The sequence below is a fragment of the Hirsutella rhossiliensis genome (assembly GCF_020360975.1).
Source record: "Hirsutella rhossiliensis strain HR02 chromosome Unknown scaffold00010, whole genome shotgun sequence".
NCBI lineage: Eukaryota > Fungi > Ascomycota > Sordariomycetes > Hypocreales > Ophiocordycipitaceae > Hirsutella > Hirsutella rhossiliensis.
In genome coordinates, this window is record NW_025408676.1 from 1,908,947 (window position 1) to 1,934,048 (window position 25,102).

General features: G+C 55.4%; 6 protein-coding genes across 6 annotated transcripts; 2 read left to right on the top strand and 4 right to left on the bottom strand.

The window, feature by feature from the left end:
* Positions 1 to 3,329: 3,329 nt before the first annotated feature.
* HRG_08553 (chromo (CHRromatin organization MOdifier) domain-containing protein) lies at positions 3,330 to 4,985 on the bottom strand (the record flags this gene model as incomplete). Its single annotated transcript, XM_044867024.1, has 2 exons — positions 3,330 to 4,479; positions 4,555 to 4,985. The coding sequence occupies 2 exons, from the start codon at positions 4,983 to 4,985 to the stop codon at positions 3,330 to 3,332; spliced, it is 1,581 nt and encodes a 526-aa protein (XP_044717911.1).
* A 4,235-nt stretch (positions 4,986 to 9,220) lies between these two features.
* HRG_08554 (centromere DNA-binding protein complex CBF3 subunit) lies at positions 9,221 to 11,384 on the bottom strand (the record flags this gene model as incomplete). Its single annotated transcript, XM_044867025.1, has 7 exons — positions 9,221 to 9,706; positions 9,769 to 9,908; positions 9,982 to 10,071; positions 10,220 to 10,394; positions 10,591 to 10,682; positions 10,760 to 10,991; positions 11,052 to 11,384. 7 exons carry the CDS (start codon positions 11,382 to 11,384, stop codon positions 9,221 to 9,223), a joined length of 1,548 nt encoding a protein of 515 aa, XP_044717912.1.
* Positions 11,385 to 13,686: 2,302 nt separating this feature from the next.
* Positions 13,687 to 14,707, bottom strand: HRG_08555 (uncharacterized protein; the record flags this gene model as incomplete). Its single annotated transcript, XM_044867026.1, has 2 exons — positions 13,687 to 14,512; positions 14,577 to 14,707. 2 exons carry the CDS (start codon positions 14,705 to 14,707, stop codon positions 13,687 to 13,689), a joined length of 957 nt encoding a protein of 318 aa, XP_044717913.1.
* Positions 14,708 to 17,617: 2,910 nt separating this feature from the next.
* HRG_08556 (PIF1-like helicase domain-containing protein) lies at positions 17,618 to 22,340 on the top strand (the record flags this gene model as incomplete). Its single annotated transcript, XM_044867027.1, has 9 exons — positions 17,618 to 18,139; positions 18,296 to 19,219; positions 19,295 to 20,212; positions 20,257 to 20,351; positions 20,412 to 20,681; positions 20,735 to 20,932; positions 21,049 to 21,214; positions 21,265 to 21,530; positions 21,752 to 22,340. The coding sequence occupies 9 exons, from the start codon at positions 17,618 to 17,620 to the stop codon at positions 22,338 to 22,340; spliced, it is 3,948 nt and encodes a 1,315-aa protein (XP_044717914.1).
* Positions 22,341 to 22,368: 28 nt separating this feature from the next.
* On the top strand, positions 22,369 to 22,863 carry HRG_08557 (uncharacterized protein; the record flags this gene model as incomplete). Its single annotated transcript, XM_044867028.1, has 2 exons — positions 22,369 to 22,404; positions 22,486 to 22,863. The coding sequence occupies 2 exons, from the start codon at positions 22,369 to 22,371 to the stop codon at positions 22,861 to 22,863; spliced, it is 414 nt and encodes a 137-aa protein (XP_044717915.1).
* A 503-nt stretch (positions 22,864 to 23,366) lies between these two features.
* On the bottom strand, positions 23,367 to 24,493 carry HRG_08558 (Cyclin-like F-box; the record flags this gene model as incomplete). The annotated part of the gene is made up of 3 exons (XM_044867029.1): positions 23,367 to 24,180; positions 24,237 to 24,331; positions 24,395 to 24,493. 3 exons carry the CDS (start codon positions 24,491 to 24,493, stop codon positions 23,367 to 23,369), a joined length of 1,008 nt encoding a protein of 335 aa, XP_044717916.1.
* Between the last annotated feature and the right edge of the window lie 609 nt (positions 24,494 to 25,102).

The window sequence follows — 25,102 nt, forward strand, 5'->3', positions numbered from 1 at the left end:
CACGCCGACGGAAGGTTTATAAGCCTGTCTCCCCTACGTGCTGCGTTTACGGCTAACTACAAAGGCTAAGGCAGGGATGAAGATGCGCCTCGCTGACCAACAACGGCGTCAGGGTCAACAGCTGAGCGATGCACCGTATCCACCACTCTACCTTGACTAAACGACGTCTTCCTATAAGCTACAGGGAAGGGGGAGGTTCGATATAGGGTATATAGTTAGATTGGGCCAGTCAAGGAGCGGTTTAAACGGCTGGATGGCCGCTGCAGGCGAAAGGGGGGTTCTAGGGGGTCCCCCCCTAGGAAAGTTGAATTGCAGGTATACGATGTTCACCCTTCGGGCTGGATATTCAGCCGTTAAGCCCCTTGCATTGGCAACTTAACGGGTGTTCGAAGTATTTTAAGGACACTTGCACCGACGGCCATTACTGTGGTCGCGGCTGCAGACGCGTTGGCGGCAGCTCCGATCAGGGTGGGTGCACCGGCATCGATACGTGCGGCAACTTCCATGGCATACCTGGAGAAACGAGGGACGTGCAGTCAGTAAACACCTCTGAGGAAGTGACTACGACGCCGTCTTACCCGTTTAGCCTCGTCGAACAAATCCGCGCCATCGTCGGCAGTAGAGACATCTTGGTCGGCAATGTCCGCCGCGTCCGCGGTGGCGGCAGCAAGGATTGGCGCGACCAAGGCGCGCCGAGAAGGAGGTTGGTTGACAGCTTCATTTTGGAACAGGGTTTAAAATTCGCAGAGGAAGTTGAATCAATACAAATGTGGTTTTATAGGAGTTGCAACTGTGGAAAATAAAATGGCAAAATGTTGAAAAGCCCTGGCAGAACTGGCCTTTTACAAAGCGAGCTATGTTGCTTTACTGTGACGAAGCCAAGAAGAGGATGACGACAAAGACGACAACAGGTTCAAGGCCTGTGCCGCTCTTGCAGCTCTAGTGGCTGCAGCCTGCATGTATGACTTCCGATGGACTTGCCTGGATCATCACTTCTGCAAGGCATGGCCGACGACGCGATTCCCGGCCAAGCGAGGGTGTCTCGTATGAGACGGTATCGATGCCAGTGCATCTCTCCGAGAAGCCGTCAGCCATTACGCGCAGGAGTAGGTGCTCCGGGACCTGTCCAAAAAGACCTGACATGACTTTGGGGGACAAGGGAACGTGGAAGTGAGGGGAACCAGGCTAAGTGGTGAGGGGGATGATAGTGGCGCGACTCACCAATATATCCGTTACTCGAGCTGAAGGTCGGAATCCATTGGAGGGTTGCATCTGTACAGTCTCGATTGGTTACATGGTTGCTTAATGTGCGACCATACCCCTCCCTACCTTTGAGGTGCCACGGAACCAATAGGATAGCCGGAACAGCGAACCTGATGCACGTCCCCCTCAACGAGGACTTGCGCCTGCAGCAGATTCCCCTCCATGTCTAGCCAACCAACCGAATGGTGCCAATCATAATCGTAGCACGTCGCATCGTGTTGGACAAAAGTTCGCATTCGTCCCACTTGGACGTTGATGGTTTCCTTCAGCTAGATGCCCTCGTCAGCGCCCTCAATCCTCATCAGCACAGATAAGAATTCAACGCTACGTCGTGGAAAATGCAACCCACCCTTGATGCATCCAGACATCTCAGTAATCAATACATATTGATTGATATGGGCATATTTATTGTTAAGGTTACTCATATCGATATAGATATAGGCGCAGGCGCAGCCCATCAATATATATTGTTAAGTATTAATTCAGCCGAAGTCTGACTATGAATTAATCCAGAAGTTTTTTCCCGTAAGTTATAGCAATCACCGCCTACTCCGTACACTAGATAATACTTGAGGTAAATTAATACCAGTAACATTTCATATACACATACGGAGTAGTTACGCTGTTCGTCAGTTTTTCATTCTGCTCAAGGCACCTAGAACAACGAAAATGGTGTAAGTGGTATTTCGTGTCAAAAGGAAATGAGAGGTGTCATGCATATGACGGTTATAGAGAGTCTATTGGCCTTAACCACTGCCCAAGTCAAGGGGACGAAGGTCCCAGTTATATACACAAGAACGGTGCCCATGTGGGTCGGGACACCTCCTCGACTGGGGCGGAATGTCGTTTGACATTTCGAACTAGAGGGGAAATACCTCGCTCACCGCAACAAAGCCAACGATCAGTCAGCCCCGTGCCCGAGTGTAACTGAGACATATATAATAGATGACAGCTAAACAAATAGCGCCTCGGATTGCTGCAGATGTGCATACGAGTGCAACCATACGAGGGAGTGCAACCATACGAGGCGCTAGGTCAGTAGGGTTTCTGTACCAACGTATGCCTAGGCCTCAAAATGTTCAATATATAATGAGCCACCTCCTCGGGGTATGAGAAAGCAACTCGACTGATTTTTCGTCTCAGAGAACTTCCCAGAGATAAACATCGTTCATAAACCATCAACCGTCAACCAATTTCTATTTCAGTATGCGGCTTTTATCCGTCATTCTAATGCTATGTGCAATCGCACTGGCTGCTCCATCTGCATTGGTAGGACTAAATCACCCCTATCTGATAACCCGAAATAACTCTCCTATATCCCCAAACAAATATATATAACCATTCTCTGACACGCTCTACAGAATCAACGGGACCTCGTCAAACTGTTCAGGGCCTATAGTCCTGGGGCCACTGATCATTTCTACACCACCAATTACCATGAATACGAGAACGCCATTAACCATCTCGGATATCATGGCGAGGGAGTCGCTTGCCGTATTTATTCATCGCAGGTGGGCCACAGTGTCGCCCTCTATCGGATGTACTCGCCTACTGCGACTGATCATTTCTACACCACGTCGGCACCGGAGCGAGACAATGCAATTCGTAATCTTGGGTACCACGATGAAGGCATCACCGGCTACATATACCCTCGGGCTGGCTTCCACGATACGGTGCCACTCCACCGCGCCTACAGTCCGGGAAGCAAGGATCACTTTTACACCGTTAATGCAGCAGAGATAGGGAATGCAGTCAGAAACTTGGGGTACAGAGACGAGGGTATTGCAGGATACGTAGTTGCGCCCCAGGGAAGTCGAGATTTCCTGTAACGGGCCGAGCCCATGAGCGTCTGGCCCGTAACCTTAACCTTAATACTTACCGCTGAGACCTGCATTTCTCAACACAATGCTTTACCATCCTTAACCCCCCTTTTGCTCACCCCCCCCTTTTGCTCCGCCAAATGAGACAAACCTCACCAAAAATCGGATTTTTGAACTGCTTATATTTCAGCGAACTATGGAGATAAAAATGTAAAGGCTACATCATTTGAACGAGAATTGAACACACTAATAGGTTCTTGGTCTTTTTATGACGCGACCCAGTCGCGTGGTGCGCTGGGGAGGCCCAGATACCTTGACCTCAATCACCGGAGCTGTCTCCGTATCCGACTCCACCTCCTCCTCCTCCGAGTCGCAATCCACCACAACGGCTTTCTTTGGACCCCCAATTTCGGGGACAATCTCACCGGCCGCCAAAGCTTCGGCGAGACACATGAAGCGTCTATTTGGGTTAGGGATGGCCCTTCTCTTTCTTCCTCTCTTCAGCTTGTCCACTTCCTCTTCCTTCCTGATCCACTGATCATGCATGCTGCCCCATCCTTTCCAGTGGACCAAGTACTCCGTGACGGGCTTCCTGTTTCTTCCAATCTTCCTGACCCGTACGTCAAGAAGCTTGTCAACTTCGTAGAATTCGCCTTCCTGGTCCGTAAAGTCCTTTGTGGCTTCTACTGGTCCGGGGTGAGCTTCCTCAAAGCAGCCTTCGTGAGCTGGCTTGAGGTGGTGTATTGAGATCACTGGGTGGACCCGATTTTGCTCTGGAAGGTCCAATTCACAGGCCAGGTCTCCAACCATCCTTCTGATCACAAAGGGGCCTTCCCGCTGTTGTGACCACTTCTTGGGCGGCCTGCCTGGCTGGTGATATCCCTGATGAAGCTTGAGATATACCTTGTCTCCAGCCTTGAGATGGATAGGTCGGTGTTTGGCATCGTACCAACGCTTGGCCTTCATCGCTGCAAGGTCCATAGCTAGGCTGGCCTGCTTACGCAAGGCTTCCTTGATGTAGGGCAATTCGTCTGCCTCTGCGCTGGCTGTGCGATCAACAGCCTCAAGGGGCCCTTTCAGGGGGAAACCGTACATAAGCTCTTGGATGATGTCTTCTTGCAATGGCAAGGGATAGCTGTCTGGCATGGTGACCTTATTAAGAGCTCGCAAATCGATGACGACCCTGCCCTTGGTTTCTCCTCGGGCTGTTCGCCACACAACGAAGACGGGGGCTGCAAAAGGGGTTGGCCCGTGCACGTACTCCATGCGTCCTTGTGCGTGGAGCTTGTCATGGGTTTCATCAATGACCTGTTTGTCTCGTAATCCCTGAGGATAGGGGCGTTGAGCCACCTTGTGCGTGTGCCAATCCTTGATAAGGGAACTGTGAGCTCGTGGCCTGCTTCGACTTCAGCTGTGCCCGAGTCTTTCCATAGTTTGGCGTGTTTTCAACGAGGGCTTTGATCTTGGTCACGAAGCTGCCTTTTGCGCATAGATGTGAATTCCGTCGTCAGTGCACACCTCTGGGAGCTCTGGCGTGCGTTGAACGTGCGTTTGATACGGAATTCGGGTCTCGGGAGCAAGGTCAGGAGTATCGGCTGTTGCTGTTGCACTAAGCTGGGTGCTTGTGACGTGGAGCTCCTTTCTTGTTGTTGACCAAGGCTGGCTGTCGTTGCTGGCTGCTGTTGTGTACGCGTACAAAGCTTCTGATAAGCTTGTAATTGATTCTGCGGTTGCTGCTAGAACAGGGGTTTCCTCCGGGGTGAAAGTCCCGTCAGCTATTGCGATAACATCGTCTGAGAGGTGGAAGGTGCTATTGATAGCAAGATCATACGATGCATGGCTCTGGGGAGCACTTTCAATCGTCATTGGAGAAGTTGCTGGGGCCAAGGCCGCTGTGGCCATTGTCAAAGCTGTCAGAGCTGATTTCCATGAGGCTGCAGCGAAGTAGCCCGATTCCTCGCATTATTTGATCTGCCCTAGGCGCTGTTTGCGGTTCACGATGACATTTGGACAATACTTTGCCGGGGTCGAGTGGATGGATTCCTGTGGCCCGCCAACCAGCCTCGATATTTTTGGCCGTAAATGCCTGGTTCCACGCATCACGAAAGAGTGGCCAAAAATTCCGTTTGGTAAGGCGAATTAACCCCATCCAATGGACATCAGCTGGTCGGAACCTTGAGCATAATAGGTGGAGAGTGCGGAAAACAGGCCAACATCGAGTGGTTGAAGCCGATGAGTTGAGTGCGATGGCAACACAGCAATGAGAATTCGATTCCGATCGGCATAGTCAATGAATTTCAGGTTAATGTGACTATTGTGACCGTCTAAAATTAAGAGACGGTAGGCACGACCAGCCTTTTGCTTCGTATGGCAGTCAAATATGCGCTGAAGCCAGTGTAAACCCAGTGCATCACAGCTCCAGCCGTTTTCCGTACTGGCGAAGAAGGCTACTTCGCTGGAATGGTCAAAATCCTCAAGCCAAGTATCTTGGAAGTCTTTTGACTCCCCTTTGTAAATGAGGGCCGGTGGCAGGTACGAATAATCTGCACATATGGCAGCGATCAGCGTGATGAACTCCCGGTTCCCGTCTTGGCTTGCCCCGACCAGTTTTCCGCGCCTGAGGGCTTCTCGGGGACAACTCGCTTGGTGGAGCGAGAGACCAATTTGGAATCCCTTCTCGTCAAAATTATAAACATTTGAGGACTGATGTTGTACTTTTCGATCTTTTCGCGGAGTTAGTTGGATTCGGTCAGAAATGGCGACTTTACGGCATTTGACCGAGTATTGTCGGCAGTATACCCTTGAAATGACGATAAAAGCAGTCTTACTAGATTGAAGAAGTTTTGGAAATGCCTGGAATTATCAGCAGCCTTCCGCTGATGATCTAGATTTCTCGGCGATATTCTTCAACATCTGAGGGTAGGCGGGATACCACGGTCGGTCAGCTTATTGACGTGCCCAATAAGAATCTCCTCCTGCGCGCTGGTGAGTTTCTGTCGCGAGTAAGAGTTCGCGTCGTGATTTGAGGCTGTTTTGCCTTTGAAGCGGCGCCACAGCGTGGATTTGTCGATATTGTATCTCCTCGCGGTCTCTGCATATTTAGGGCGATCTTGGGATTGCAGTTCTATAATTGCCTCTGCAATACGAGTGTTGTGGTCCATATCGCGTCAATTTGAAGAAGACGCGTCAGGTGTTGAAAATTGTTGCATGACCTAGTGCGTTGCATGACGCAGTGGGGTACGTTATGGCCAACAGGAAAGCGGGATGAAAAGGACACAAAGAGGGGAAAAAGGCAAACTTGTAGGCCAACCGAAAAGCAATCGTTCAAGACGAAAGAGGCAATTTTTCTAGCCAACGGGAAGCCGAGAAAGCTAGCGAATCAGAGGCGCGGATTCGGGGGGCAAAAAAGCGCGGCATAGAAACAGGAGAAGGCTCGCCTCGGGCTCGCGCAAAGAGCCTTGAGGAACGAAAGTTTGTGGTTGAAATTTGAGGCTGAAAAGGGGGATTTATCTGTCTGTTTGATGTTTCAAGGTTTTGTGGTGGTTGCGGCATCACTGGCACGGAAAAAATCTTTCCCAGTAGCTTGCATCGCGCGACGGGTGATTGGGGGCGAAGAAGATCGGGCGCCAAGCTGTCAGTCATGTCATGCAGCAATACGTGTGAATAAAAGCAAGGAGAAGATGAGAAGTGATGGAGGAAGAGGGATAAAATAAGGCGTAGAGAATTCGGCCTTGAGTGGCCTACTTGCTGTTCTAGTGTTCTTCGCATCATATGCGTCAGTTAACGTACCTCACTGAGTCATGCAACGCACCACGTCATGCAACAAATTGCCCGACCGGCAAGCCAGAGCGAAAATTAATCCTGCAACCGACACAACCATTTAAAATACTATTAAACATTACAATTATGTGAAACACTTCATACAGAGTCTATCTATATGATGGTTTTCTTAGGAAATATGAGCAGGCGGTCTTGTGGTCCGCCCAGACCTGAGAGACTGAGAAACCGGCCTCCATACTTCCCTGCGCTTCCGTCGAACGGGAGGTATGTCTTTTACCCCTAAAGCTCCGGGACTGTGGTCTCGAGCCACTGAAGCTTCAGAACCAATCTTTACCCTTTCTTCCTCCGAGTTGTTGCGTGGTTGAATGCCCGTCGCGCAAACCCGCTTCCAACGCCCCTCGTTTTTCTCACCGCTACCATGTCTTTTGTGCCCTCTTACCAGGCTTTGACGTAGCAGCTACCTCAAACTTGACTTCCCGAATAGCCTGGCGTTCAGCCTCGCGTGCAGACCTCTCTGCTTTTAATTTTGCTGCGGCCTCCCGTTTCTCAGCTCGCTTTGCCTCGCGCTCCGCAGCACGCTCTGTCTTCTCTCGAGAACGCTGCTCTCGCAAGGCCTGACGCATTGCAGCCCGCTGTTTTTTCTTCTCGGCGGATTCTCGAGCCTTTTCTTCACGTGATATGGCTACCTGGAGTCGACGATCTTCAATGGCTTGCTTGCGCTGCTCGTCGGCCTGTGCCTTGTCCGTCTGACGTCGCCGCGCCAGTTCCACCTTGGCTGGACTGAAAAAGACCGGCTGGCCACCATTTCTTCTGGATTGAAAAGGCCCAAGGCCTTTCTGCGTTTCCCTTTTTTATGTGCAAGTTTGAGCGCTTCCTGTAGATCTCGATTTTCGTGTTGTACGAGCTCATATTGTGTCGCCAGTTTCTCTGATGCTCGGGAGAGCGCTGTGACTCGGGAGTCCATCAGCCCTTCCTTGCGGAGACGGCGGGTAATGCGCCGAATAGCCCGAAGAGAGCCTGGAGTCTTCATCGCCCTTTCCTCAGATGCAGTTTGTGGGGGTGTCACATCACTGCTGTGGCTAATCTTGGACAATACTTTGCCGGGGTCAGTGGATGGATTCCTGTGGCCCGCCAACCAGCCTCGATATTTTTGGCCGTAAATGCCTGGTTCCACGCATCACGAAAGAGTGGCCAAAATTTCCGTTTGGTAAGGCGAATTAACCCCCATCCAATGGACATCAAGTGGATGTCACAGGTCCGGCTTTGGTGGGCGGTCAGCGGATTACCCCGCAGATTACCGCCGATTACCCGCTTGCCCTTGACATCACCTCTGCCGGGTTGATGTCATCTTCGGAGCGCCATAAAGCGCGAAAGCCGGGACCGACGACGACAAAACCAGTTCGACTGGATAGCCTGCGTTTGTGCGATCAGAATGCACCCTGTCTAAGGTCCTACATCCTGTCGGTTGCGAGGTTGCGGTGATTTGAAGCATTTTCTAGCCTTGACGCGCTGGAGCTACAGCGGCGCTTAGCGGATGCATACCCTGTCTACAGGCCACTACCGCTGACTGTAGCGACGCAGCCCCTGACGGCCTGGGGGCACTTTCGCCGCCAAGGTCCTCGTCATTCTATCAGACGGGTGTTCAAAATCACTGCGCCATCGACTTTTCGCTACCACCGACGTTGAATTGCCCCGACGCACGTTTGTGTCCCTTTTTCGCCTTGCCTGTCCTTTCGGATGGCCTTGAACAACTTATCCAAAGAGCTGGGTCCACGTTCTTCGTCCATTTGCCTCGCCACGATATCTTCAGTTAAGCCGTCCGACTGGGCCCGCCTCCGAACCTCATCGACGATGATCTTGCGCGTGGAAAGGTAATTCTTCTCTGCAGATGGCCGCCATCGAGCACCCCAGTCTCGCTCAAGAGAATCCACAGAAGGCATTTCGCCCCAGCCCTGCCGCCAGAGACGCAGCAGCTCCTGTACAGATTTGACAGAACGGGGAGCTTGAAGCTCGGAGGTTCGCGCGGCCCAGGCGGCTCGCCATGCGCTCTTCCCTGGGGCTTGCCTGGCCCGCTTGCACCATTCCCTGCTGCTGCTCTAGAGAGAGCGGAGCGTATGTCGGACCGCCCGCTTGCGAAGGGCCTATCTCGACCTGAGGACCGTCTCTCGTGGAGCGCGGCGCCTCTGTTGATGAGCTCCCGCGATCTCCGCATGTTGACCTGCAGCACCTTGGCCGGGGCTGAAGGTGACGGTGTAGGTGGCCTGCGCAAACTCATCCAACTTTGTGCATAGTTCGTAAGAAGCCCCAAAGGTCTAGATGTCTTCGCTCAGCTAACTGCTCGGCTGCGACCTGTTGAGTCAGTACTGTGCGCAGCTTCTCCGCAACCACCGGGATCGCTTTTGAATGACCGTGGTATGGCTGTCTTCGTGGTCCCGTGTGCATGTGTCTTGAACTTTGCTGGCGAACGCTTCAAACTCGGGGCAAGAGAAGACCGGATCCTGAAAGATAGGATGGTCGGGGTAGGACTCGCGAAGGAAGACAGCGTCCTGCAGGAGCACCTCTCGAAGCCACTCCAGGAGTTCCAAGAAGGCGCCGGCGGCCATGTTCTGCTCCACCCCGAGATCTGAGAAAGGGCTACTGTGGGCCTCTTTCCATTTGTCGAGTTGAGGCCAGACCTGCACGAGTAGCACCACAGGCGGCCTCACGGTGGCCCGGGGCACGAAATAAGACCCCGACCATTCAGGGTCAAAGTCGGCCACGGCCCTCATGAATTCGAAAGGCAGGGAAGTCAGATAGCAGCCGGTCATTTGGTCTCCGTTATTCCAACGACCGGCTCGGCGGATCTGTATAGTTCGGGTCAGCCCAGGCCAGGGGGTTGGCGGCTTGCCTAGGGCAGATGACATGCCTGGCCTTCATCCACTCCGGCCATGTCGGCGTTTTGCGTCGCCGCCACTCTAGGCGCGTGGCTGACCTTGGAGACCTTGATGCCGGCCTTCTTGTAGAACCTGGACGTCCATTCTCGGGCAGTCTGGCCCGACAACGGAGCTGTATATTCGGTGAGTGAAAGGGTCGATGCACCTCTGAGTTATGGGATTCCGGTGAATGCCATCACGCTTACCTTGAGGCTCCTTCGCCGATCGGCGGAGCACCTTCGTTTCATACCAGTCTTCGCTTCTTTGGAAGACGGAAACCTTTCCGCCTTTTCTACCTGCCAGCGCCAGAAAAGCCAGAACGCGAGGGCGCCGATGAGACAAGATCGCGGATCTCGATGCCGCAAAGCAGATCCATACTCCATGCGGCCGTGCTGGTTGGTCTTCCCACAGTTCATCACGACAACCAGCGCCTTTGTGGTATACCCTGGGCCTTGAAGCCCTCGTTGGGTAAGTCCAGGGGAAAGCAGTCTGCCAACTCCATCGGCAGGCGGTTGCCGGACCGCAGCAGCATGTGGTTCCCGAGCAGAAAGTCCACCTGCGTCCTCAGGGCGCAGGCGATCTCTCTCTCGGACCATGCCACGTTGGTGTGGTCGGGTATCTGCGCCGGCGCATACACATCTCTCAGAGTTCCAACTCCCTGTCCATGTATTCCTTCCTCTTCCGGCTCCAAGTCGTTGCAAGAATGCTGCGTTTGAGCGCCTTCAGTGCCACTCCCTGTGGCCGGGCCGCAGGATTGACTCCCGGCTCTTCTGCTCGTCGTAAAGCTTCTGTATGGCCGAGACGTAGCCCCGTACAGTATTATACTGTAGTTTGAGCGTGGACTCATACAACTCCAAGTCGGAGTCTGACTCGTATTCGCTACCTCCGCCGCCTACAACGATGGTATCTGCTGGGGGAAGCTGGGTGTTAGTATGATGGGCTGGCTCAGTCCGACGACCACATCCCGTGATCAACATCTGTTACCTGATGGTGCTCTGCGTCTTTTCACGGCCCTCTTGGCTTCCTGAGCCTCGAGGTGTCGTTTTCTTTCATCGGCGACCCTCTTTCCTTTCTTTGGAGGACGTGATGCCACTACCTCCTTCATGAAGAGCAAGAGCTTTCCTTCATCGACCAGGTCTCCCGGTAGCTGTTGGCCCTGTGGTACCGAGGCCGGCCAAACGTCCGGGATCGCAGGCCAGTTGGCTTGACACCACTCCTGTGAGGCGGTCAATGCATGGATCTACATGAAGATTGCAGGGCGCGCATGCGGGCTTGCCTTCCATTCTTCCTGCTTGGGACGATAATTTCGCTTCGTATTCTTCGGCTGGGTGTTCTCCAGATCTAACAGGTAGTGCTCAATGGCCGCCCTGACCGGGGATCCTCTATCGCGTTCGACATGGTGCAGGCGGTCGCCGTCGCGACGGTGGCAATGGAGGAGGGGGAGGAGGAGGTGGGAGGAGGGAGGTGGAGCGCAACGCGCGTGAGCGAGACCGAAATCGAAGGTCTCGCGCAGGGCCCGCGGGCGTGGACCTTCGATTTTGCCGTCCGATGGCGGTAATCCGACTAAGAAAACGCCAGCCCCGCAGGGCCGGGCCTTCGAAAACGACATGGTTTTGCATGGGGCGGGGCGGTAATCCGATTACCGGATGACCGGTCGGCCGGCCCCGGGACCTGTGACACCAGCTGGTCGGAACCTTGAGCATAATAGGTGGAGAGTGCGGAAAACAGGCCAACATCGAGTGGTTGAAGCCGATGAGTTGAGTGCGATGGCAACACAGCAATGAGAATTCGATTCCGATCGGCATAGTCAATGAATTTCAGGTTAATGTGACTATTGTGACCGTCTAAAATTAAGAGACGGTAGGCACGACCAGCCTTTTGCTTCGTATGGCAGTCAAATATGCGCTGAAGCCAGTGTAAACCCAGTGCATCACAGCTCCAGCCGTTTTCCGTACTGGCGAAGAAGGCTACTTCGCTGGAATGGTCAAAATCCTCAAGCCAAGTATCTTGGAAGTCTTTTGACTCCCCTTTGTAAATGAGGGCCGGTGGCAGGTACGAATAATCTGCACATATGGCAGCGATCAGCGTGATGAACTCCCGGTTCCCGTCTTGGCTTGCCCGACCAGTTTTCCGCGCCTGAGGGCTTCTCGGGGACAACTCGCTTGGTGGAGCGAGAGAGACCAATTTGGAATCCTTCTCGTCAAAATTATAAACATTTGAGGGACTGATGTTGTACTTTTCGATCTTTTCGCGGAGTTAGTTGGATTCGGTCAGAAATGGCGACTTTACGGCATTTGACCGAGTATTGTCGGCAGTATACCCCTTGAAATGACGATAAAAAGCAGTCTTACTAGATTGAAGAAGTTTTGGAAATGCCTGGAATTATCAGCAGCCTTCCGCTGATGATCTAGATTTCCTCGGCGATATTCTTCAACATCTGAGGGGTAGGCGGGATACCACGGTCGGTCAGCTTATTGACGTGCCCAATAAGAATCTCCTCCTGCGCGCTGGTGAGTTTCTGTCGCGAGTAAGAGTTCGCGTCGTGATTTGAGGCTGTTTTGCCTTTGAAGCGGCGCCACAGCGTGGATTTGTCGATATTGTATCTCCTCGCGGTCTCTGCATATTTAGGGCGATCTTGGGATTGCAGTTCTATAATTGCCTCTGCAATACGAGTGTTGTGGTCCATATCGCGTCAATTTGAAGAAGACGCGTCAGGTGTTGAAAATTGTTGCATGACCTAGTGCGTTGCATGACGCAGTGGGGTACGTTATGGCCAACAGGAAAGCGGGATGAAAAAGGACACAAAAGAGGGGGGGGAAAAAGGGGCAAACTTGTAGGCCAACCGAAAAGCAATCGTTCAAGACGACAGGAGAGGCAACCCCTGGGGCGAAACGTAGAGGCCTTGGGAGCGCGCGCCAACGTGTCATGCAGCACAACGTGTCAAGAAAAGCAAGGCGAAGGTGAGAAGGGATGGGTGGAAGAGCCGATACAATAGATCGGACAAGTAGAATCCGATCCCGAGCCACGGGCTTTCCCCGTCCTTCTCATCATACGTGCCTACCTACGCATTATCACCCATAGCATCTAAATCACGGCCAAGTCAGTTATGGCAACGTCCACGGTTCGATTCGAATGCCAAATCGGTGCCAAGCAATTCATACGCAGCCACGGCATTGCCCGAGCCTCATCACCGGCGCAAACCGCGCCGAGAGGATGCTGAATACAAGGAACAATTTGCACAGGCCATGATGCCTCTTATGAAGGAGCATGAATCAGCATGTCGCAGCGCGTCGGGGGCTTTCTGCGAATGCTGCGGGCGGTTTGCGACAGATATCCTACAGAGTCCAATATCTTTGCTGCACGCGGACGAAGCTCGCATTATAGTTTGGGTCACATCTTTATGCGGAAGCGGGCAGTGCGAGGTGGAAATGAGACAGGAAATGCAACTGATGATGGGGGAAATGCGGCAAGAGCACGAAACACGTGACGAGTTCTTAGGACGCACTGGTTGCACGGAGGTCACGTTGTGCAAAGTATGCGGGACGACCGCGGGCGTGAGTCGCTGCGGCAGATGTCATGCAGTGGCATACTGCGGAAAGAACACCAAAAGGCGGACTGGAAGGTTCACAAAAGGCATGCGTGCCGAGAGAAGATCACTAGAGAGGAAGGTCTGGAAGGAATGACGACGAGATCCGAAGTTGTGGACGGAGTGTTGTAAGATTGCAGCTCGGTGTAGATATTTGCTAAGAAGCAAGATAAAGCATGGAACTGAATCACTTTTCTGTGAATGTTGTAACTTATATCGGTAGACTATTATATCAAGCAGTTACTCTGTTTCCATTGTCCTTTGTCCTGGGTGGCGGTTTCTGAGCGGCCGGGCCGATGAGTCTGACGTGTAGGCAACGATCGAATCAACGGCGGGTCCCAAGACGGTTCCCGAGGCAGGACTCTGTCTCATCGTCTCCGGCTCGAAGGAAGAAGAGGCAGCGGAAAGAGAACGATTGAGTGGCAGAGCTTCCAGTGGCGGCCGATGAGGAAGGTTTTGAGGCCAGCTGCAACAGGCGCGGTTTCTTCGTTGGCGTGTCGGCGGGCTCGGGACAAGGACGCTTCTGCAGCGGTGTAACGGGATCGGCCGAAGCCGAAGTCGAAGCCGAAGGCGGAGGACTCGGCGGGAGGGCGCCAGGTGTAGCGACAGAGAAAGAGGCAGCGCGGGCATCCTGGAAGGCCGCCGAAGCGGAGGACGGTTGCCGCTTCGGTGGCGATGTGAGGGCTAAGGCCGACGCGGCTGCGGTGGTGGCGGTCTTGTCGAGAAAAGTCCAAGAATCCGGGACGACGATGAAGATGTAGTCTCTGTCGGAGCTCGGCTGGTGGACCATGACGCGGTGATCGAGGAGGCCAGCGACCTTGCCCGTGCAGGTGAAGGAGATATTAGTATGGAATTGAGAGTCCCGCCTCTCGGCCATCTTCTTGCAAAGGATGGCCCACGGGTTGGCGCGGATGGGGAAGATGACGAAGACCTGAAACGGGTGGAAGCCCTGAGAGGATCTTGTCAGGGATCCCGGGTGATATAGGTCGAAAGCTGGAGGAAGCCGCAGCACCTCAGCTGGGTGGCGTCCAGACCTGGCAGAAGGTCCTGTCGTAGCAGGAGTGGCCGGGGCCAACGATGAGGCCGGTGAAGGAAACGATGGGCGGGATACGGGGAAGCTGTCCATGGAGGCAAAGAGCCTAGGAAGAACGCTTGAGGCCCATTTCAGCTAAATTTAGTGCTCGAGGTGTGCGCGGAGGAATTGGTAGTCCTTACGGCTGGTAGCCTTGGTCGCGGATGATAAGGGCGGGCATAGTGTAGAGAAGGATGCCTCCGGCGCCAGACTCAAGACCGTCTCGTTGCTCGACCTCCCACGCAAGGGCGTAGGGATGGACGCGGCCATTCATGAAAAACCACTCTTCGGTCCATTCGGAGGCGACAACTGGCTGATTGTAAATTGAGAGATTGAGGCTGAAGAAGATGGATGTCGCGGAGTCGTCGGTATCCGATCGGAGAGCGCATATTCCGCAGTGAGCAACCACGACGGAGGAGGCAGGAAGACGTGGGCCATGGTCTCGGCGTTGAGGCCTCTGATGCGATGCTCGTCTTGGTGGGCGAATCTGGAGGGCAATCCGGCTGGACGAAGAACATCATGGACATTTCACCGCCAGCGCCTCTCTGGCTGTCGAGCGGCCTTCGAAGGTGTGGTGGGGCAGAGGTGAAGAGGAAGACATGGTGTATCACTGCATCTACGTGGGGTTGATCAGTGTTTTGTCCCGCACGCAAACGACTGTTGCAACCGTGGAGCAGGAAAGTAGGAAGCGGAGAGTAAACGAGCTTATTGTATTTTGAAGGGATTACGGAAAGGATGGGAGGGGCGAGCAACCTTGTCATGACAAGGATGAGGAGAAGAATGGTGCACATGGTGCTCAACGCCACGAATGAGTGACACGAAGAGGCGGTCTGGGGAACGTTGCTGTTAGGATTGAGGAAAGCTGGGGATGACGGTGTTGGAAGCTATCGTCCGGGTGAGCTGAGCCAAATGGCAGGGTTACCCCTTTCCTGCTGCAGCATGGACAGTGGAGAAAAGAAAGTCTGATACGACGTTTGTTCAAACGCGCACTTGCGACGATGGAATCGGAGGAAGCGGGGGCAGAGCGGTTGAAGGTCGCTCAGGATAGGGTTGCGGTGTCAGTTCCTACGCATGGGCTGGTCGAGGCCGTCCGAAAAGGGGAGGAGGGGGCCTCTCAGACAAGCATTACCGCGTTGCCTCGGTGATATAAAGACAACAGGGTTTTGGGAAACCGCTGGTAGGAAGAATGCCAGATACGGCGGAGCGCACCATTACCAGAAAGCGAGACAACCTGGGAGAATCTTCCGGGCGAAAGCTTTGCGATCCATCGTCCGTTTGCAGATCTTCGGCGTTAAGACAGCATCATCATGGGGGAGAATCCTAGGTGCAAGGTTCAATCGGTGGGGGGAGAAGGCGAGATAGTGACGGCAGCAGCGGCCGTTGCTGCAACGGGGGGTACCGCGGAGGCGAGATTGAGTGCAATGGATGAAGGGTTGAAGCGGGTGCCGGAATATGAAAGACAGGCGAACGTGGTATCCAGGTTTCGGCCTATCCAGGCCAAGCAGGCGCCGGCCGAGGAGGTCTCCCGGGGAGAACAAGCGGAAGCACTCAAAGGAGCGTCGCCCAGGGGCAGTCGGCGAGGCGGTCGGCGGCGAAGGGGAACATCAGATCTGAACGATGGCATTTCGAAGGTGCGGCCAGCACGGCGTTTAGCACCGATAAACGTGCGTGACGAGCCCGTGAGTATGGACACGGACGCTGCGATGCCGGGGCTGGGTACGAAGCCGTGTGGAGGGAGCCTGGAGCCACCCGTCGGCGGTGTATTGCAGTGCGAGGGTAACGACTCGATCTCGTACCGGCACATTTTGCCCAAGAGGAGGAGGATTGGGGGTGACGAGAGCAGCGCAGCGGCCACCGTTGGTCTGCAAGCACCAAGTCCCCCAGAAGCCTTGGTCGGGCGAGACGACGGCCTAGATAGTGGGAGCCAGTCCGTCGTGGGTGTAAGTGGCCCTGAGACCGTTAGGCCTAGGCAACCCAGCGGTGGCGTACGGATGAGGCTGAAAGGCCTTGTTGAGCGGACAGTTGGTGTGGGGAGAAAACGCCGGGAAGGAAGACCGACAACGACGATGAGATTTCGGCTGGGAGACGGGAGCCAGCATTCGCCAAGGCCCATCCGACCCAAAGAGATGGAGACCGCGGCCGGACCGCCCTCGGACGAGGCCGGATTACTCGTCGGGATCGAGGAGGGCATGCAGAACGGCACGTCTGGAAAGCAAAACGATGGTGCGCAGACGAGGCCGAAGGGGCCCGAGGCACACCTAAGCAACCCGGGAAGAAAAGGCCGACCGGCAACGACCGGCGGGCGTCCGTCTGGGAACGTCAGGGAGCCCCTGGTTCGGCCAATCCAACCCAAAGAGAGGGGAGATGTAGCAGGGGGTGGGCAGCCACCCGGACGGTTGACAGCGCGGCCACCCCGGCAGACCACAGGTGAAGAACAGGATCGACCGAGACGAAACGAGGCAGCGAGACCTTCGCGGCCCGTGGAGCAGCGAAAGAGGACGCGCCACCCCGACCGTGATCGGCCCCTGACGAAACGCATTCGGGGGGGCCATCCGGGGCAGAGGAAGAAGGAGTTGCAGGCGGAGGAATTGGCCAGTGTCTTGTGTTACCTCGAGGAGGAATTTGCTACGAAGGAGAGACTATCCAACGAGCAAACTTGGTGCACACCAGTACCGCACGAGAGGAAGGTATCGACGGTGCGAAGGTTCTATCGGGCGTTCCACGATGTGAGCACCTTGCCGATAATGACCTGCATGACAGCTACCGCAAGCGCACAAGGAGGGAGTTGAGGAGAGCACATGGGACCAATGGAGGTCAAGCAGCGTTCAAAAGGCGGCCGGTCGCCATTTGCGTGCCGGAGCTGCTTTCCCCAGGACGAGTCCGTCTCGATTTGTGTGGAGTGTGCTCGATGCTTGGGGCGCGGGAACCTGTCGCCGGCTGTCCACCTTCACAGTCGCCTCGGCTGTGAGCACATGTTCCCGACGAGCTTAATGGCCTGACGCCGGTCGAGGAGAAGCTCATCTCGCTGAACTCGTGTTACGGCTTTGTGACGAGGTATAGCATTCCGGGCGGGCAGCGGCAGGCCGTGAGGTATCCGAGACACGTCAAGGGCCACATCACGGTGTTCCCAAACAACGTGCAGGAGCTGGCGAGAAAGGTGCTCCCGCACCCGCTCTTGCAAACAATGGACGAGATACATGTCTCGTGGCAGGGCGCGGAGAAGCCAGCACCGAGCGACTTGTCGGGTCTCTTGTCGGTGAGGCGTCAAGTCGTCGAGAGAGCGCTTGTCTGGTTGAAGAAGAACAATCCCCATTACGCCGACATTGAGATCGACAAGGCGGAAATGGATAGTTGGGGAACCCCATCGCACGGTGTGCCGTCGATGGTGTACGGACGCATGGAGCGGAACGAGCCGTCTGCGTGGGAGAAGACGCGAACGGCACAGGTCGTGCCGCCCGCAGAGCGGGCCATGGACGGCGATAGTTCGGCGGAGATCGAGGAAGTCCTTGCTCGGCTCCACCAGGGACAAGACGTATCGGACAGGCCGAGTCGAGAATCCGACGGGGATGGAGCGGATGGGACTAATGATGCCGAGCCCGAAGACGGGGCCAAAATGATCAACGAGATAACCTCTTCCGGCATGTTTGCGTTGGACGGACCGCCGGACGTGTCGGACGCGGAGAAGCTCCGCTTTGCTTGCAATGCCGTGAGCGGCGACGGGGCCGAGGACGGCCGGCCGGGGCCGAGGCATGGATAAGGTCGGCGGGGCAGGTCGAGGCGGTATGGATGTCTGTGAGCCGTACATTCACGTTGGTCGTGGAGAGAATTCGCCGACTCGCTGGACGCCTCGTTCTTCGCCAAGACCTTTCCCACCCTATTGCCGTTCGGATTTGGAGGACCACGGCTGGCGGAGGAATTCATCCTAGGGCCGGAGGGGTCGGTCAATCCGCGCGGTACGGCTGCCGGAGAAGAGACGGCCGCGCGAGATCTCCTGTCGTCTCGGAACATGAGCCTTCGGACGTGGGCCGGCATCGTGCTGCGGCGCCATGGTGGCCGATTCGCGACGCATGCCATCTTCTCGTTTCTCCTTTTCAACATGGACGTGCGGTCGAGGAATCGTCGTGTCAGCATGCTCAGCGTGACGCGGAAGAATTTCCCCGAGGTAGAGCGCATCGTACAGTCGCTCACCGCAGATAGGTTGGCGGCGGCCAGGGTGGAGTTGGAGAGCTCGGGCACGACCACCGATGATGGCGTGAAGGAGCTTCTAAGATGCCTTTCGCTATACGGCTACCGGCAGCCCATGTCGAGGGAACTCCGTCTGAGCATGCGACGCAAGATCCAGTCACTCATCTTGTGTCGTGGCGTGCCTGCAATCTGGTTCACGCTCAACCCGAACGACATCACGAACCCGGTGAAGCTGAGACTGGCGGCGTACCGCACACGTGATCCTGAAGCGGCCGAGGCATTTCTGAGAAGCCTCGACATGGCGTTCAAACGTGCGCGGCTGGCCATCTCGGACCCGTTGAGCTCGGCCGAATTCTTCCACCGAGAGATGACGTTGTTCTTCGAAAATTACGTCAGAGTGGGCGAGGAGTCGGTATTCGGGCGCATCAGCCACTATTACGGCGCCGTGGAGACCAACGAGCGAGGGGCGCTTCATGTTCACGGACTGCTCTGGCTGCAGGGAAATGCGCATCTAAGCTCAATGCTTGTCGATATCCACGGCGAGGATCAAGCGGCATACCGAGAGCGCATTGTCAGATACGTCGACAGCGTCTTTTCCGAGGTATGGCGCGGGGGGCGGCGTGTTGGCCTGTGTCCTCCGTTCAGTCAAACCCGAGAAAGCTGACGAACAAGACAGGATCTGGACCAGGAAGGTTTCTGCGCAATCCAGGCAGAGCGATCGGTAACATCAGATATATCGCAGTTGCTGGGCGATGAACGGCAATTTTCAGCCTCGTTCGACGAGGAAGCGAACTTCTGTGCCGGCGCGACGCAGATCCATACCCATAGCCCGACCTGCGTCAAGTACTCGCTGGGCAAAGGGGGGCGCAAGAGTGATTTATGTCGTTTCAAGGCGCCGTGGGGACTGGTCGACGAGACGGCCTTCACGGGAGACGGCGTGCTGCGGATTCGGAGGTCGCACAGCATGGTGAATCGGTGGAACAAGGCGATTGCCGTGGGGCTTCGCCACAACCATGACATATCCTTCATCGCCACACAGCGCAAGACCATGGCCCTCGTCTATTACGTGACGAATTACGCGACCAAGGTAGAGGACCCGACGTGGAAGCGCGTCGCCGCGGCCGCGGATCTCTTGCCTCCCAGAGCAGGCGAGGAAATGGCCGACGACGCGGAGGTTCGTGGAGGCGAAGGTGGCGGGGACGATGGCAAACAAAACAGGACACGACAATTCTTGATGAAGGTGGCGAATCGCGTGTTTACGGAGAGGCCGTTATCGCAGGTCGAGGTTATTGCGGATCTTCTGGGATACCCGACTGAACTGACGAATAACGGTGCCTGGGCGTTCCTGAACGTTTCGGTGCTCTACTGGCACGTCTTCCGACAATGGCCGCACCTTCGACGGGAAAGCGGCGCATCCACTGCAGATGGTTCCGTGGACGAGTCAATACTCGTCGAAGAAGCAGGCCAGAGGATTTGCCGCGTCGAGGCATATCGTCATCGGGGAGATGTCCTTCGAGGGCTGTGTCTCTACGACTATATTTCGCTGGTCAGGCTGAAGCGCAACGACACGGACAAGAGGCCCGCCGCCTGGGAGGTCCCGCTCGAGAGCGGCTGGGCTCCGGGAGCCGTTGGGTGCAGGTGCTCAGGCGACCGGGCAAGCAGGCCATGGTCTGCCTCGATGGGTATTTGAGCAAGGATTTCGACGAAGACGACGAAGGGTCGTGCTACCGAAGGTGCGTTTGTCGTCGACGGACCAGGGTGTCGGGTCGAGAAGGCTAATTTCCACGTCGAAGAGCGGCTGTGCAGCATCTTGCGCTATTCGTGCCGTGGGAGTCCTTCTTAGGTGAAGAAAGCGGTGGCATCGACCGCATATGGAGGCGGGAACGAGCAGCTCTGGTCCCGAGGATATCATGTTACGTCGATAACGTGCAGTTGCTGCGACGGTCGGCCGAAGATGCAAAGCGGGACGCCAAGCAGTGGGCAGCCTCATCCGGGGACCGTGACGCCACGGCAGTACATCCGGACGAGGATGGCACTGGGAGGCGGGTGTCGAGCCTGGATCGGTATACCAGGCCGACAGTACCGGAAACACGATGCGTCTAATCGACGTTGTCAGAAGCTCGATCGGGGCGAACCAAATCACGGCCGGCTCGCCAGAGCTCACGGCGATGATGCAGGAGCTCAGCCGCTTCCAGCAATTGGCGTTGTCGTCGTCTTCCGAGTTCCAGGCCGCAATACTATCCGAACGGGGCCCAAGACGAATCAACATCCCGGGCGGGCATTCTCCGGAGCCAGAATACCGCCGCAGAGTCAGGTTAGGGCCATAAAGTCGCAGCAAACCTGTGCATCCAGGGAGAGGGAGAAGATGATCCGGGGCATACAAAGCGTGCCCACGGCAGCAGTGACTGATCGTCGGGCGGCGGTGCGCAGCGTGCTCACGGGGTTCGGGGATGACGATATCCAGATGACGGCGGCGGACCTCGAGGAAACGGTAGAGGAGGCCAGCGCGGGAATGGAGATCCGGCTTGGCACCTCAACCTCCTTTATCGAGGCGGGTAAGGCCCTGGTAGCGAGGTTCACGCTGAACAAGAAGCAGGCGATCGCCTTCCTAATCATATGCCGTCAGCTTGACCTAATACGGCGCAGGGAAAAGGCAACGTGCGTCAGCTGTGCCAATTCGTCGGTGGAGAGGGCGGAACGGGCAAGTCGCGAGTTATCGAGGCGCTCGTCGAGCTCTTCGCGTCCAAGGATCAATCGAATCGCCTGATAATAACGGCGACGTCAGGGACTGCAGCAGCACGGATCAACGGCATCACGATCCACTCCGCCTGCGGGTTCTCCAAAGATCTCGCGGCAGTCGCAAACACGGGCAAGGATCTCGACGGGGTGCGAATGCCGAACCAGGCGGAGCGGTTCGTCCACGGGCAGTCCCGGATGGACTGGCAGGAGAAGGACGTGCTTGTCGTTGACGAGGTTAGCATGCTCGGGGCGCGGACGCTACACGCAGTCAACGAGCAGCTCTGCCGGCTGCGCGGGTCGCACCGGGATTTTGGAGGGGATCCCCATCGTCCTCTTCTGCGGAGACTTCCACCAATTCCGCCCGGTCCAAGAGCGGTCGATCCTCCTCCCCCAGCACGGTTGTCTCGTGGGACATGGACAACTCTTTCAAGGCCGAGCAACGGCACCAGCACGACAAGGCGCACGCGCTGTGGAAGAGGTTCACGGCGGTCGTCATGCTGGACGAGCAAGTGCGCGCCGCCGACGACCCAGAGCTGCAGAGGCTGTTAAAGCGAATCCGACTGGGTGTGCAGGACCGCACGGATCTGGACCTCCTCAACACCAGGTGCTACCAGGAGGGTAGGCAGATCCCGTGGGCATCAGGCATCACCGTGGTGACGCCGCTGAACAGGAACCGGTGGAACCTGAACATGGAGGCCAGCTTGGCGTTCCAGATCCAGCACCGGTCGACGTTACGCATCTTCATATCCGGCCATAAATGGAAGGAGGGCTTGCCGACGGAGGAGGAGGCCATCATGATCCTAAACCAGGGCGACGATAGCGCAATACCGGTGCCGGCCGTCTTCATGTTCGTGCCGGGGATGCCGGTCGTCGTGAACCACAACACCCACCAGGGGTTAAAGCTGGTGAACGGTGCCAGCTACGCGGCGCTGGAGGTTATCCTCGACAAGTCGTACCCGGGCATCGCATCTCGGCCGACATGACGATCCATTTCGGCCGCCGGCGGGGATAATGCTAGAGTCCGAGACGACGAAAGATGTTCAATTCGTCGGGATGCCGCCAGGCACGATCTTGTTGACGCCCATGACCGTCAAGATACAATGCCAGCGAAAGAGGCCGTGGCAGCAGAACGACGTCAGCCGAAAGGGCCTGCCCTGTACGGCAGCCTTCGCGTGCACAGACTATAAAGTGCAGGGCAGGACGCTCGAGCGTGTGGCTCTGGAGCTGCGGGGGACGCGGACGTCAAACATCGAGGGACGCGCCGTGTCCTCGCAGTGCGACCCGTACAGCCTGTACGTGCAGCTGTCCCGCTGCCCGACGTTGGATGGCATCATGCTCGTCTCCAAAGTGCGGGAGAGAGACTTGGTGGGCAACAAAGTCCCGGACGAGATGACCGACGCAGAAGCGAGGCTGGGTCGGCTGAGTGACAAGACTGTTCGCGAGGCCTTGGAATGGCTAGACGTTGATTCCTTAGACCCTGCGGGCTTGCACGTGAAGCTATCGTGATGCCGGGCGCTAGACGGCACCGTGCTCGTGTCAGGGGTGCGGCCCGTGCGGGAGAGAGGTTCGGTGGCCAAAGGCAAACCAAGTTCGCGAGTGTGTGCGCAAAGGCGCGAGGGCCTAGCCTGGTTGGGTCAGTCAGGCCCTGTCCCGGCTCTAAAAATCGGCTCGGTCCTCAGAAGGAAAGGCAAGGCAAAGGGCACGGGCCAAAATGCAGCGAAAGGCACAAGGCACCAATGACAAGGAAGCTTGCAAGGAGGGGCTAGGACGAGAGAGGGAAAAAAAGTCTGGGCCAATCAGAAGGCGGGATTTTCGAGGGTTAAAAATTTTTGGGGGTTTCGGTTTTGGGTTTCTCCGCGTCCAGAAGAGCCTTTCGTTCCTCAAGGCACGGGAAGCCGAGAAAGCTAGCGAATCAGAGGCGCGGATTCGGGGGGCAAAAAAGCGCGGCATAGAAATCCTTTCGTTCCTCAAGGCATCGTGTTTCAAAATCGAGTCCACGCTTTGCAGTGCTACTGCCTCTTTTCTGGGCCGAACTTGGGATTCTCGTTTCCAACTACTCCCTTCCCAAATCCTTCACCATTGCCATTAACAGACATAACTGCAACGAACTTGTCGGTCAAGGCCTGCACACCACTCTCAAAACTCTTCTCATCAAAGGCGCAATGCCCGCCTTTCGGGGCGTTGTCCACCGTCTGTAGTTGATTGATCTCGTTCTCAGATAGCCCAGCTGACGCAGCGGCTTGCTCATATGCCGGAATAGACTGAGGAATGGTCTCTTGTAGCGATTCGAGTTCGTTGAAAGTCGACTCGAAGTGGATTCGAGTCGTCTTGATGGCCTGCATTGCATCGCTCGCGAACTCGACTTGAGGAGCCATGCCACCACAGCTAAACAAGGCTCCTGTTTTAGGGTATTTACCCATAAATTTCGGCATGAAGAAGCCAGAGAGCATCTGAGAGCCACCGCTAACGCCCATGAACTGGACGTTTGCTTTGTCGAAAGCGATAAGCTTAGGGAGCTCTTTCTGTATGCAATCGTTGACTGCTTGTGCGTCTGCGGCACCGTTTGGCCGCTCCTGCTGGCCCTTGGGTGCACCACCCCATTGGAGGCCGTCGTTGGGAGCGAGGAATACGACGCCCATTTGGTTGGCCTCGTTGATACCTTTGTTGGGGTAGGCGGTGAATGACTGGCCGCCATCGCCGTGGAGTAACACCATTAAACCATTCTTACCCTTGTCACCGGCCTCGGCGGCGGCACCCTTCACACCTGAAGCTTTCGTGAACTGGTCGGCGGGACCGCTAATTTTCATTCGAATCTCAAGATTGCTGGTTGGCACGCGTTAGATGGACTGCGAGACTGTGAGAAATCATGACGCTCTTACTTGCAGGTGAGAGTTTTGTCGAGAATGGTCAAGCCAGACCCTTGATCGGCGGATATACCCTCAGGTTCTTTCATCACCTTGTCTCGTGGGGTTTGCTTGTTGCCACCACCTCCACTCCTACCACCGCCTCCATTCTTACCGCCACCCTTTTTGCCCACTTGGTTGTTTTTGTTCTGGGGAGTGGCTTCGACGAAGGATATGCAGAGAATCGCGAGCAGAAGCAGCACTGCCAGAGCCGTACTCCTCGACTTGAACATTTCGAACGGGTATGGAAGCAAAATGACAGAAATCAGAAATTATAGCAGAGAAAATAAAAAAATGAGGGACTGAAATAGCGGACCGGCCGATGTAGAATGGGATGAAAGAGAAGAGAAAGATCAGGCCTCTAAGCACTAGAGATGTGGTCACATTTTGAGGTGGTATTGAAAACACGGACGAGTTTCAAAGGCATATTACGGAGGGACCTTTCAAATGGCCTTTCAAAGAGTATGACTTGGCACAGTGCCTCACAGGGGGTTCACAGGGGAGCTGTTGGGTCACAGCTTTCGAAGTGCTCCTCTGTAGTGACCCTGTGTCGCGAAATTCTCGGTGTCGTGAGTTTCGGATAATGGTCATGGCGCGTAGCGTGTTTTGCAATGACCGGTATTCGTACGGACATGTTGTGAGGGAACGATCATGTGACTTTCATACTTTATGAAATGTCTCACTTTGATTCATGTAAATAGCGAAAGTCAGAGTCTTCCTTAGGAACCTCTTTCTCTCTTTGTAGACAATCACTTTACCCAAGTCGTACTCGACCTTGTTCGTGCACTTGTACCGTCACACATGTCTGAGTTGTGGTGGAACAAGCCCCTCTTGGCGGTCGG